The 12844-nt window shown below is 42.4% G+C and overlaps 1 protein-coding gene across 3 annotated transcripts in view; it reads right to left on the bottom strand.

Moving 5' to 3' along the window:
* Positions 1–708: 708 nt before the first annotated feature.
* The window catches only part of SYNPO2 (synaptopodin 2), a 207406-nt gene continuing 195270 nt past the window's right edge, over positions 709–12844 (bottom strand). For all 3 annotated transcript variants that reach the window (XM_021008279.2, XM_021008280.2, XM_078148475.1), the window contains one exon: positions 709–6081. In XM_021008279.2, the coding sequence (XP_020863938.1) occupies positions 5536–6081 (546 nt within the window). In that variant the 3' untranslated portion in view covers positions 709–5535. The remainder of the gene's footprint in view (positions 6082–12844) is intronic.

The following is a 12844-nucleotide window of genomic DNA, read 5'->3' as shown; positions in this document are numbered from 1 at the left end:
CCCAGCTTCCTTCTTACATTCATCACTTTAATATTATTCAGCAAAGACCTCAGGGTAAATATTATGATATAAAATGTTGCTGTTTGAAGTGAAATTATTTAAATATTCCTGGAATTCGCCATGATGTAAAGTAGGGATAGAGCAAATAGGATGGGCTTTGGAAGGGTAGAATATTCCCATGGATTTTCTTTTTTCTGGGATCAGATGAGATGGCCAAATATGGCATCTGGGCTCTGGCTCTGGATTCAGAGGGACTAGTTTGGATCCAAGGGTTACTACTCCCTAGCTGTAGGCTTTTGGTCATGTTACTTCTCTCTGGGCTTTAGTTTCCTTATCTGTAAAGGGCAGGAACTGGACTACATGGCTTCTGAAGTCCTTTATTGCTGTTATTCAGTCATTTTTTTAGTCATGTCTGAGTCATCGTGACCCCATTTGGGGTTTTCTTGGCAAAGATACTGGAGTGGTTTGTCATTTCCTTCTCCTGCTCATTTTACAGATGAGGAAACTGAGGCAAACTGGTGAAGTGACTTGCCCAGAGTCACACAGCTAGTATGTGTCTGAGGCCAGATTTGAACTCAGGAAGATGAGTCTTCCTGACATCAGTCCAAGCACTCTATGCACTGTGGTACCACTTAGATGCCCTTCTAAAGTTCTATTCAACCCTAAACCTATGATCTTAAATAAGGGGAAAAAACCAAAGTCTTTCACTTGATTTTGCTAAGATAATTTTTATTAATGCATCCATCATCTTCAACATGCACCTTTCAAACCCAGTCATTGGTGATGAATCAATATAAGTGGAAATTGCAATTAGATTTAGATAAGATTCAGACATTTAGATGGCAGAGTCTCTTACAATGCAAACCGGTGATAAGCATTGTTTAGAAGCTAAACCTGGTCAGTGAGCTCTCCCAGCAAACAAGCCCTTGCACAATTCCCTCTGCTAGAACTGGAGCTGAATCTACAGCCATCTGATCCCATTTCATGCAATTGATCAGTGTGCAAGTCAGTATTTGTGTGTGCAGGCTACGTATATCTGAGTCGTGTGTGTGTGTGTGTGTGCGCGCGCACGCATGCGTGCTCTTCTGAAGTCTAAAATGGCAGTCTTTGTGGAGGTAACTAAGAGGTGCTTCTAAGGAAGAAAGGTGGTGGAATAGAAAGAGCACTGAATCTAACATCAGAAGAAGGGGATTCAAATCTCAGCTGTGCAGCTGACAACCAGAGGATGTTGGCCAAGTCCCATCCCTTCTCCATGATTCCATTTCTTCTCCTATAAAATGAGAGGGTTGGGCTAGATGATGACCTCTAAGCCCCCTTCCAGCTCATAATTCGTGAACCTATGAATAGATTTATACATTCATAAAACACACAAGGTGAGAAAAAGTTCAACAAGTAGTGATTAATAAGGAGCATCCCAGGTAGCCACTTGGGATTCAGTTTGCTATTTGAAGTGGAGGTGAAGGAACTACTCCACATTGGTGCCAATGCATACTTGCTCCACCTGGTGAAGCTGCATTTTTCTCTAGTTCTGGAAGGACCTGGAGGCAAGGTGGTCCTACGGCTTCAGGGCATGTCCTTACAAAGCCATAGCTCCTAGGGAATGTGTATTGGTTCAGTATGTCAGTTTCCACTTCTTCACTAAGATCATTCTTTGTGCTTCACTAAGATCATTTTTCAACTTGCTAGAGTAGGAAGAGTACTGGACTGGACTCTGAAGACAGTAGTTCAAATATCGGCGCTGCCATTTACTCTCTGTGTGACCTTGTTAAGTCACTCCCCTTCTCTGGGTGAGCCCCAACTTCCTCCTCCAGGAAAGGAGGATCTGTAGCCAGGCTGTAAGGCCCCCTCCAGCTCAAAAGCTATGTTCCCACTCTGAGCCTCAATTTCAGTATAGATTCTCCAAGACCTCTTCCATTTCTCAATCTATGATTTGATGACTCTAACATTGGAACAATTAGGTAGAATGAAGTTCTTGCTCACCATTCAGGGATCTAGACCTCAATGGGGCCCAGTGCTGCTTACTTGAGCCATCTTCCATTTTGAGGTCACCTCTGCCAAGTATATACGACTTCCTAGAAGGTTTCCTTTCAACAGAAATCCCATGGGAGTGTCCATCCTGTCTGGTGATGACTGAATTCTTTGCTTCTCAAGTATTGCTCTTTTCTTAAAGTTTGAAGACTGATAACTACATAGTTATTTTTAATGATCTTGAACAATTTTGACAAAGGGAGCAGAGTTCTGTAATAATACTTTAAAAAGTAAAACACACTTGTTTCCCTCAGTAGAATGGTGGGGACTATGGCTGAGCAATGAAATATACCATCAAACTCTGATTAAATAGTTTTCTTCATAACAAAGAAGGCTTGGGTGGGTGTGGAAGTATTAAAGGGAAGTGAACAAGTGATCCCCTTGTCTGGAATGCATTCCCTCCTCACCTCTGCCTCTTGGAATCCTTAACATCCTTCAAAGCATGGTCTTTGTGACTTCTCATCTATGAGTCCTTCTGCTATCTGGGCTCTGTTACTTTGGAAATAACTTCACTTTTCTTTATTTGGATCTTGTATTGACTGATCTGTGTATATATTGTTTCCCCCCCATAGAATGTAAGATTGTTGAGGGTGGTGATCATTTTATTTATATCCTTGTATACCCAATGCCTAGCACCAAGACTTGTACATGGTAGGCACTTTTTAAAAGGCTTGCTGAATTGAATTTTTTAAAAGATATTAATGAAGCTTTTTTTTTGGTAAGTAAATCGACTTCATTCTGGAAAATGAGAAAAACAAAACTTGATATTATAAATGGTTGTGTCTTTCTCTAGCACAACTCATGGGGAATCATGGCTCCAGTGACTAATACAACTGCCATCAGTTGTTAAAGGACATAAGTGGTAGTGTTTATTTAGGAGCTAAATAGAACATGCAGGGTGGGGTAGTCAAGTCTTTTCTGTTAAACTCCCAACATCTTCACACTAGACTGAGTCAATGGGCAGCTAAATGATATTGTGAAGGACCTGACGAGCCCAGAGCAGGGCTGCCAATGAGAGAAGGGCAGACAAGTGGAACCAGCACTGTCATGCCTAGACTTTCCCAGGAATTCCCCATTATTATTCTGTGTTTCTTCATTTGGGAGAATTTGTGCTATATAATCTTCTCAGCAATCAACATCCCTTTAAAAATAGCACGCATCACTTCTTTTTTCAGTTTCATCACTGAATTTTTTGGGTGATGACAATACAAATGTTGCCAATGTTGCATTTCTGCAAATCAAGCATTAGGGTTGGCTTTTCCCTTTCCCTTTAAAACTTGCATTCAGTGAAAGAGACTAGTGAAAATGACATTTCCCAGAGGAAAAGCTGGTTACAGTGGCTTAGCTCCCTAAGCACTTACGTATACCAAACAAAAATCCTCATTTTCTCATCCTGAGAGTTATCTGAATGCTTTTTAAATTCACAGTTAAGAGAATCCAAACTGAGACATGGAGTCAGGTTTGAACCTTGTTTTCTCATCATCAAGCTGACAGAGATCTCAAACAGTGACCCTGAGCTCTGTCAGTCTTCTTTAAGAATCTCCCTTAATGGTGCTATTCCTCTCCCATATCTAGTGACTGATTCCAGAGTCACATTGCTTACTTTACAGTTTATGAATTAGAGTTCATTTTTTGGTGTGGTAGAAAAGGCAGTTAATGCATTGGGAAGCAGGGATCCTGGAATCAATCATGCCACCTACCACCTGTTTGGCCTTGAGCAAGTAAATTCCTTCACTTCTCTAGACCTCACTTTATACCTGTGAAAAATAAGGGCTTGGACTAACTGACTTCTAAGATCCCTTCAGTCTCAAAATCTCTGATCTGGTGTCCCGCTCCTTGCAAGTCCGTATCTCCTTATTTGCTTTTATTTGCATCCTTAGCACTTGGCACAGTGCCTGGCACATAGTAAGTACTTAATAAATGCTCTATCTGTCTATCCATGTAGCTATCTGTCTTTCTATTTATCATCTACTATCTATGTGTCTGTCTATTATCTATTATCTATCATCTATCTGTCTATCTGTCTATCTATCTATCTATCTATCTATCTATCTATCTATCTATCTACCTATCTATTATCTACCTGTCTATTTGTCATCTAAATAAGTAACTACTAGGACCAACAGCTCTGGCTGGTTGATTTATTGGCCAACGACTTTCTCTGCAACTCAGTGACTGGCTACCATCGACAGTGACAAGCAGTTATAATTGGCTATTTCCCTAGTCCATTAAAATATTTGACAAACCTCCTAGGGTTCTTTCCTCTCCTTCACTTCAGTACTCACACCCTATAACACATAACAAAAAACCTGCCTTTCAACAATTCTTTTAGGCAATGAGAAAGAGGCATGTCGTGACATTTATGGCCTCACTAAACTCAAGACTGAATTTGGCATCTGTATCATGAGTAAAAGACATGAGTACCCCTCACATTTATTTTGCCAGAGTCTATTTCATTCTTTAGAAGCAGCATAAGATAGTGGATAGAGTCAGCTTTGGTGATGGGAAGACTTGGGTTCTAGTCCCCTCTCTGGCAGATGTCAGCTATGTGACCCTGGGCAAGTCACAACCTCTCATTGCCCCAGGCAGCTCTCTAAAACTGTAAATTGTAAAGAAGGTACCAACCTGCATTGCTAGAGGGAGTTTCCTCATTGGAAAGTGCCTTATATCAATGAAATCAGTCCCTATCCCTGTACCTATTTCATTCTTAGAAGGTCAAATACAAATTGATTAGAAATGATACACTATGTAAATCTTTCCCACTTCAGATGTACAACTCTATTGGTCTCAAAATAATTCTGGCATTTCTTGTGACCTTACCCTAAAATGTCCATTTCATTAGTCTCTTTCACAGACTGTCTATAACTACTATCAGTTTCTTAAAGAAAAATGAATTTAATTAGATATTAAGCTATTGAGGGAAATACTTTAAAAAAAAATCGGCAGGGAATTCCTTCCCATACAAACCACATTGGTGCATTGCCTTTGAAAGCTTCCCCCAAATTAGGCTCCTTGTCATGGATCTGCAATGCCAGGTATGGAAATACCGGGTATTCCTTCCTTTCTATAACTCTTGATGGCACAAAGGTCAGACAGGAGACCCAGTAACTCTCATAGATGTGAGGCTAAGAACTCCAGAAACCAGCTCAGACAATTGCGTTTTCCTCCCACAAAGACAATCTCTTTTTTTCCCATCCCTTGCTTGAGTGAGGAGTAGGAAAGAGTAAGTGCTGGTATTTTGAGTTAAAGTTTGAATGAGCATGTGTGTACACTCTCCCATGCTAAAATATACAAATGTGACTTGGGGAACTAAAGACCGAAAAAAAAATGAGCAGATCTCTCACATAGAAGAATCTCAGAGCCATGTGAGTCAAATCTATTTCTTTTGCCAAGAATAAAAGATTGGACCAAGAAAAGATCACTTGATTTGTTCCATGGCTTGGCTATTAGAACTAGCAGACGGTAAGGGCAGAAAGGGAGGCTTTCTCTATCTACCCTGGGGAAATCTCAGGTCTCACGCTTCCAACCTCTTGGGTGTGGATTGTAGTTGCCATCCCTGAAGGAGTAGCCATACTCAGACCTGGTCTCCATCATCATCCCAGTCCTAGATGGCTTCCTGTGATAGTTGAAATGTGGCAATGGGGCATCATACTGGCTTTTGGCATAAGTGGCTGCCCTGGTGCTTTGTGGCAGATTGGGGATGCCCTTCTCCCTCCTGTGGAATGGGACCAGGTTTGCCTTCTGAGCCTGGGGTGCATAGGACACTCTTGGTTTCCAGTCCTGAAGTGGCTCTGGCAAGCTCTTCCTCTGGGCAGCAGAGACTACATTGGCAACGATGGATTCCTGGATACTTCTGGGGCCGAATGCATCATCCACAAGGCCAAGGGGTGACTTAGCAGCTGCTTCCCAAGGTGTGAGTCTCTTGTTGACTTTTGCAGGCTCACTGACTGGTTTGCTGGGGTAACTGGGGGAAGGTTGGAACATCAGAGGAGAAGTGGGAGATACAGTGGCTGCAATAGGTCTTCCAAAACATGGTAAGGACTGTCCACCACCCTAGAAATAAGAAAATTGTTAATAAACTACATTGGATGCTGTCAAAAATAATCAATGAGAAGAGGGCCTAATATCTACTCCCACCCCCAACATACATGGGAACCCATCCTTCTCAGAACCCCAGTCCTGGTACTTTGACTTTGGACTTTCTCATCCTTCAGTTCCATTTCAGTGTTCACACCAGCATGTCACCTGTGTTCACTCTCTCATCAGGGACAGCACTGGGGGAGGGAAGGCAGTCTCAGAACTTGCTTCTGAAACTAGTCCTATCCACATCTCTATGTCACTCTCCCCCCTGGGGAAGCCGTATGGTGCATCTCTTAGAACATTGATAGTCACATGGGAAAAAATATTCTAATAACTACTAATCAAAGAAATGCAAATTAAGGCAACTCTCAGGCACCACCTCACACCTATCAGATTGGAAGAAGAGAATTTGGAATTCAAAATGTCAAAAATGTTAAAAAAAATGTTAAAAAATTTTACATGTAATTGGAAAATATTTAATGAAATATGTATATATATATGTATATATACACACATTGTGTGTGTGTGTGTGTGTGTTTAAAAAGAAGGAACTAGCATTGAGTTTGAAGTCAGAAGACCTAGATCCAAAACCCAGCTCTGCCACTTGCTACCTGCACAATATTGGTCACATCATACCAATGATGAAAGTTACTAAATTGTGCATACCCTTTGACCTAACTATACAAGTACCAGGCCTATGCTCCAAAGAGATGAAATAAAGAAGAAAGGGACCAGACGTACAAAAATATTTAGAGCAGCTGTTTTTGTGATGGCAAAAAACTAGAGGGGTGACCATTGATTGGGGAAAGGCTGGACAAACTGTAGTATATGAATGTAATGTAATACTACATCATAAGAAATTACAAAAGGAAAACTTCCAGAGAGACCTGGGAAGACTTACATAAGCTGATGTAGAATAAAGTGAGCAGAATTGGGAGAACAATTTATAAAGCAAAACAATACTTTAAAAATAAAAACCTTTGAAGGACTCAGGGATTCTGATGAAGGCAACGATCAGTCATGATTCCCAAGGGCCCGTGATGATTTGTGTTATCCACCTCCTGATCTAGGGATGATGGTCAAGGTGTAGAACTGGCATGGCCACTGTCGGAATTTCCTTTACTCTGCATGCTTTAATGAAAGACTTGTCTTTCTTTTTTTGTTTTAAATTGTTGGGGTGGGGGCAAGGAAGGTGGAAAAGAGGAAAACAAATGCCTACTAGTGGAAAATTAAAATAAAATGAAACATAAAAATAATTTGTTAAGAACTAGACAAAAAATTGCAAAAAGAAAACTGATGAAAATGCTTAGTTGGCTTCTGCAGACAGCATCCTTTCTGCCCATCTTTCTGGGGGTCGTAAATACTTGTTGATTGACTGACTGTTCGATTGGCTCTGTCTTATAGTTCCTGAGGCCCAACTGAACTGTTCTCCTTTTCCTTCCTGTCCCTGCCTGTTTCTTTCTTCAGCCTTTCAATTTCCTTATTGGCCAAGGTGAGAGTTTTCCCAAAGAGAGCATCAGAGCATGGAACTTCAGGTCAAGAACTGTTGTGAAGGGTGGTCGTACTAGAGTCAGACAGCTAGAGAAAGCTGGTTCTGTGCCTGAAAAACCAAAGACTAAACTTCACTCCCTAAGCACCGATTCGTGAAAGGAACACAGATGTGTTCACAACAAAGCCAAACCCAAATCCATGATCACTGCCATATCACTTCACACTGTGACAGCTTTGTGATACTTACAAAGCACTTTCACTGGGCTACTGAAAAGAGCAGTGGGGCAGAAGTCAGAGGATTTGGGTTTAAATCACATGTAAAGTGAAAGTGTTGGACTCAGCGTCCTCCAAGATTCCTTCCAGCTCTAAATGTGTGCTCTAGAAGCACCTCTAGCTTCCCCTGTGCTTTAAAAAAAATCAACTGAACTTGGGCTCAATACTTTTAATAATGAATGTATTGATTTCATCCATTCATCTGACAATTCTGAAGTGATTATGCAGAGTGGCAGCTAGGAGGCGCCATAGTGCACCAAGTGCCAGACTTGTAGTAGAATATAGGAGTTCAAATCCAACCTCAGACAATTACTAGCTGTGTGATCCTGGGCAAGTCACTTAACCTCTCTCTGCCTTAATTTCTTCATCTGTAAAACAAGAATAATAATAATAACGCCTACCTTTTACGGCTGTTATAAAGAGCAAATGAGACTATATTTGTTCATACTTTGCATAGTACTTAATACAGGGTAGATACTTAATAAAATGCTTATTTCTTTCCTTCCTCCCTCCCTTCTTTCTTTCTTTCCTTCCTTTCCTTCCTCACTTTCTTCCTTTTTTCCTCCCTCTCTCCCCTTCCTTCCCTCCCTCCTTCCTTCCTCCTTCCTTTCCTTCCTTCCTTCCTTTCTTCTCCCTCACTCTCCCCTCCTTCCTTTCTTCCTTCCTCCCTTCCTTCTTTTTTCTCCCTCCTTCCCCCGCTTTTCTCTCTCCTTCCATCTTTTTTCTCCCTCCCTCCTTCCTCCTCTTCTTTCCTTCCTTTCCTTCCTTCCTTCCTTCCTTCCTTTCCTTCCTTCCTTCCTTCCTTCCTTCCTTCCTTCCTTCCTTCCTTCCTTCCTTCCTTCCTTCCTTCCTTCCTTCCTTCCACACATGCGGGGTTACAAGCTGAGATCTAACTTGCTGTGGAATGTCTACAGATTTTAGAGCTCTCATTTTTCCTTGAGTGGGATGAGTTTGTAAGGATGGTCTGAGGGTATTTGTACATCATGATTGGGTAGGATTCCTTCCCATTGCTTTTGCACCTCAGGTGAGTAACTTAGTCTTGGGGAGCTTCAGTTTCCTTACCTGTAAAATGAGGGGTTGGAGTAGAGAATGCCTGAGGTCCCTCCAGCTCTACATCTATAACCCCATGACCCTCCGTTAGCCTGCCAACTGCCCAACAGCCTATACCCCTGGCCTATGGAGGAGGCATGGGGCTTCCGGTATAAGTTGACCTGAACTTTGCCTTGCGAAATCTGCCACAGAGGGCAATGGCATATATAGTGTGGAGTAGAGGGTAAAGGGCCAACCCAGGAGACAAGAAGACCTGGGTTCAAGTCTTGTCTCTGACACGCACTGGCTGTGTGATCCTGGGTAAGTTATCTCTTATCTCTGTGCTCCAGGCAACTTTCTAAGACTGAAAGTTACAGAACTAATCAGGGAAGCTTTGCACCCCCAAAACCCAGCCCCCTAATAAACAGCTCATCAGTAGGATTTCTGATATAGAATAATCATAATAACTACATTGAAAAGACATTAAGGTTAACAAAGTGCTTCATGTTGGATCCTCTGAACAACTCCATGAAATAGACACGATCACCCTCATTTTAGAAATGAAGATTCAGAGATGTTCATGGTCACCCAACAATAATTTCTGGGAGATGGATTTGAACCCAGGTCTTCCTGACTCTGAGACCTTCAGTCAACTGCCTCTGATAATGAGCAAAGAGATTTCACAAAAGGAAGAGACCATGAGGGGGCAGGGGCGTAGAATTCAGGGTCTGGGGTCAAGCAGCCTGGGTTTGAATCCTAGTCCTGCCATTCATTGACCATGTGACCTTGGGTAAGTCATTTAATCCAGGCCTCAGTTTCCTTATCTGAGGGCAAGAAGGAGCCACTGAGGGTTTCTGATCAGAGTAGTGACAAGGTCAAGCTTATCTTAGCTGTGGCCTGGATGACCAAGGTAGAGTATTTGGGAAGCCATATGGGGGATGAATTGGAAAGAGGAAAGTTTGAAAGTAGGGAGGACAGTTAGGAGGTTACCACAGTAGTCCAGGTGGAGGTGATGAGGACTAGAGCTGGAGAGGTGATCCTGGGTGAGGAGACAAGGGGATGAGTGCAAGAAATGTTGTGAAATAAATTAGTTATACCTGGCAACTGACTAAATGAATACTGGCGTAGGGGTGTGAGAGACAGAGGAGAGTTAAAAATGACTCACAGAACTTGAAGCTGGGTGACTGGTCAAGGTCCCTGCAGCCAAAATGGAAGAGTTTGGAGGAGGACTACCCAGCTACTACGAGCCATAGAGCTCTAAATCCATGATCCTATGAGGGGAAAAATGCCTCCAGTCTTTGCTTATTCATATCCCTCTGACTCTAGGGAATTTCCCCAAGTTAACTTCACATCTTCTATTTGCTTCTGTTGCAGAAGCAGTATGGTACCATGGAATACACACAGCATCTGAATTCAGAAGACTTGGATTCAAATTCTAGCTCTGCCATGGATTGATTGCATGACCTTGGGCAAGTCACTTCACATCTCTGGGTCTCGATTTTCTCATCTGTAAAATGATCAGGTTGGACTCTGTGACCTCTGAGGTACAGATCTAGCTAGGTCCATGATCCTACGATCCCTTTGTCCTAAGGTTCGGGCTATGTCTCTGCATCCAGAGGTGTCCAATGAACTCAAATGTTCAGCTTAGAATCCAGACATGGTCCAAAGGTCTGGAAACAAATAGAGCTTTAGCGTTTGCCTGAAGAACCATATGATGGTGTCTTTCAGCCAAGAAGGATCCAAGACTATCACCATTTCCCCTCCACCTGTTATTCTCATCTTACTTTGGGCCACAAAGGTCTATTTGAACCTCCAGGAGTGCTATGTTAATATTAGTGTCTCAGTATTATCAGAGGCATATAATGTTGTAGGAAACAGAGAAACCTTCCTAGTCTCCTGGTTCCTTCCTTGTTGCCTACAAATATGTTCCGGTCTCTCCAGTATTTCATCCTTAGGAAATCTTCAGTTGATCCAGCCTGTCCTCAGGTGATCAATCTGTTCATCTTGTCCCTTTCTTGGCCAAGGTCATACTGTTGCTTTTACTTCCTCACCTCCCACCCAGTTCCCACCACTCAACTAAAGCCGTCTATTTATTGATTTCACTTCCACAGCTTTTCTTGCACCCATCCCCTTATCTCCTCACCCAGGATTGCCTCTCTAGCTCTAGCCCTCATCACCCCCACCTGGACTACAGTGGTAGCCTCCTAACTGTCCTCCCTACTTTCAGGCTCTTCTCTTTCCAATTTGTCCCCCGTACAGCTTCCCAAATAGTCTGCTTTGGCCATCCAGACCGCAGCTAGACAAGCTTGCCCATGACACTGCTCCCAAATCCCTCAGACTGGCATTTGAAGTCCTTCACAATCTAACAGTCAGTTTGTCAGTTGGTTGGCTGGTTTCAGAATTTCCTCCCTTTCAGGTACTTTCTGTCGTGGCCAAACCAGCCTGCTCACTGCTCCCAAAGCTGGATTCTCCATTCCAGCTCCATGCTTGTATGGACCATCTCCCATGTCTGGAACTCACTCTTTCCTCAATTCCAGGCTTTCCACCTCTAGGAATCCTTCATGGCTCATCTTAGGTGTCACTTCCTCCATGAAGCCTTCTCTGATTCTCCCTCCTACCTCACCCCCACTTCAGTGATTGGTGTACTCTCTCTTTGCTTCAGCTTTCATTGCCTGGCTCTTACCTACATTCGTGTTATGTCTCACCAATGTAAGCTTCTTGAGGGAAGGAGCCACTTCATTTCTGAGGCAGGTGAGTGTTACAATGGAGAGATCAATGGACTTGGAGTCAGGAAGCCTTGAGCTTGAATCCTGACTCAGACATTTACTAGACTCCTGACTTTGGGGAAGTCAGTAAACCTCTCTCAGCCTCAGTTTCCTCATCTACAAATTGGGTACAACAATAGCATCTAACTCACGGTGTTATTGTGAGGATCAAATGAGATAATTTATGCAAAGTGCTTTGGAAACCATAAAGCACTTTGTGTGTTTTAGCTATTACTATTATCATCACTATTTTTATATGTAAAGCACTTTGGAAAATTTAAAGCTAACTGTTAGCTACTATTACTATTATCTTTGTCTTTGTTTTGAATACAGAAGATGCTTAATAGGCCTCTTTAGATTGAATTGAATGAATGAAAAGACATTTATTAAGCACTTACTATGTTCCAGGAAGCAGCTAAGTGGCACCAAAGTACATAGAGGCCAGGCCTAAGGTCAGGAAGACTCATCTCCCTGAATTCAAATCTGGCCTCAGACATTTAATAGCTGTGTGACCCTGGGCAAGTCACTTATCTCTGTTTGCCTCAGTTTCCTCATCTGTAAAATGAGCTGGAAAAGGAAATAGCAACCATTCCAGTATTTTTTTCAGGTTTTTTGTTTTTTCGGGCAATTGAGGTTAAGTGACTTGCCCAGGTTCACACAGCTAGTAAGTGCATTCCAGTATTTTTGCCAAGAAAAGTCCAAATGGGGTCACAGAGAGCTGGAAGTAAGCACTGGAAATGCAAATACAAGGAAATGAGACCTGACCTCAAGGAGCTTACATTCTAATGGGGAACATAACTTACTTGGGCTGAATTATTATGTCATCTTTAAATGAACTCACCACCAACACTAGGTCTCCATTTCTAATTACCATGATGAAATTTTTCTAGTGGCTTCAAACCAGAGCAAAATAATATTGTTGCCATCATTGATTTATGCTGTCTTCTCAAGTATTACCTTGAGCTCCTTAGTGCTTATACGTACTTATACAGCAGAGAAATGGGCACACTTCACATTCTTCTCCTCTTACCTAAGAGCCTATCTGCTAACGGACTGTCCCTGAGCTGGAGGGAAAAGGCCCAAAGCCTGGCTTGAGGGGCAGCCACAGCTGGCAGATGACCTGGGGAGTCTGAATGCCATATGGGGAACATTGAGTTTCTCTATATTTAAAGCAGCTT

The sequence above is a fragment of the Phascolarctos cinereus genome, unplaced genomic scaffold (genome assembly GCF_003287225.1).
Source record: "Phascolarctos cinereus isolate Bilbo 61053 unplaced genomic scaffold, phaCin_HiC Scaffold_9;HRSCAF=440, whole genome shotgun sequence".
NCBI lineage: Eukaryota > Metazoa > Chordata > Mammalia > Diprotodontia > Phascolarctidae > Phascolarctos > Phascolarctos cinereus.
This window is presented reverse-complemented; position numbering and strand designations above follow the sequence as displayed.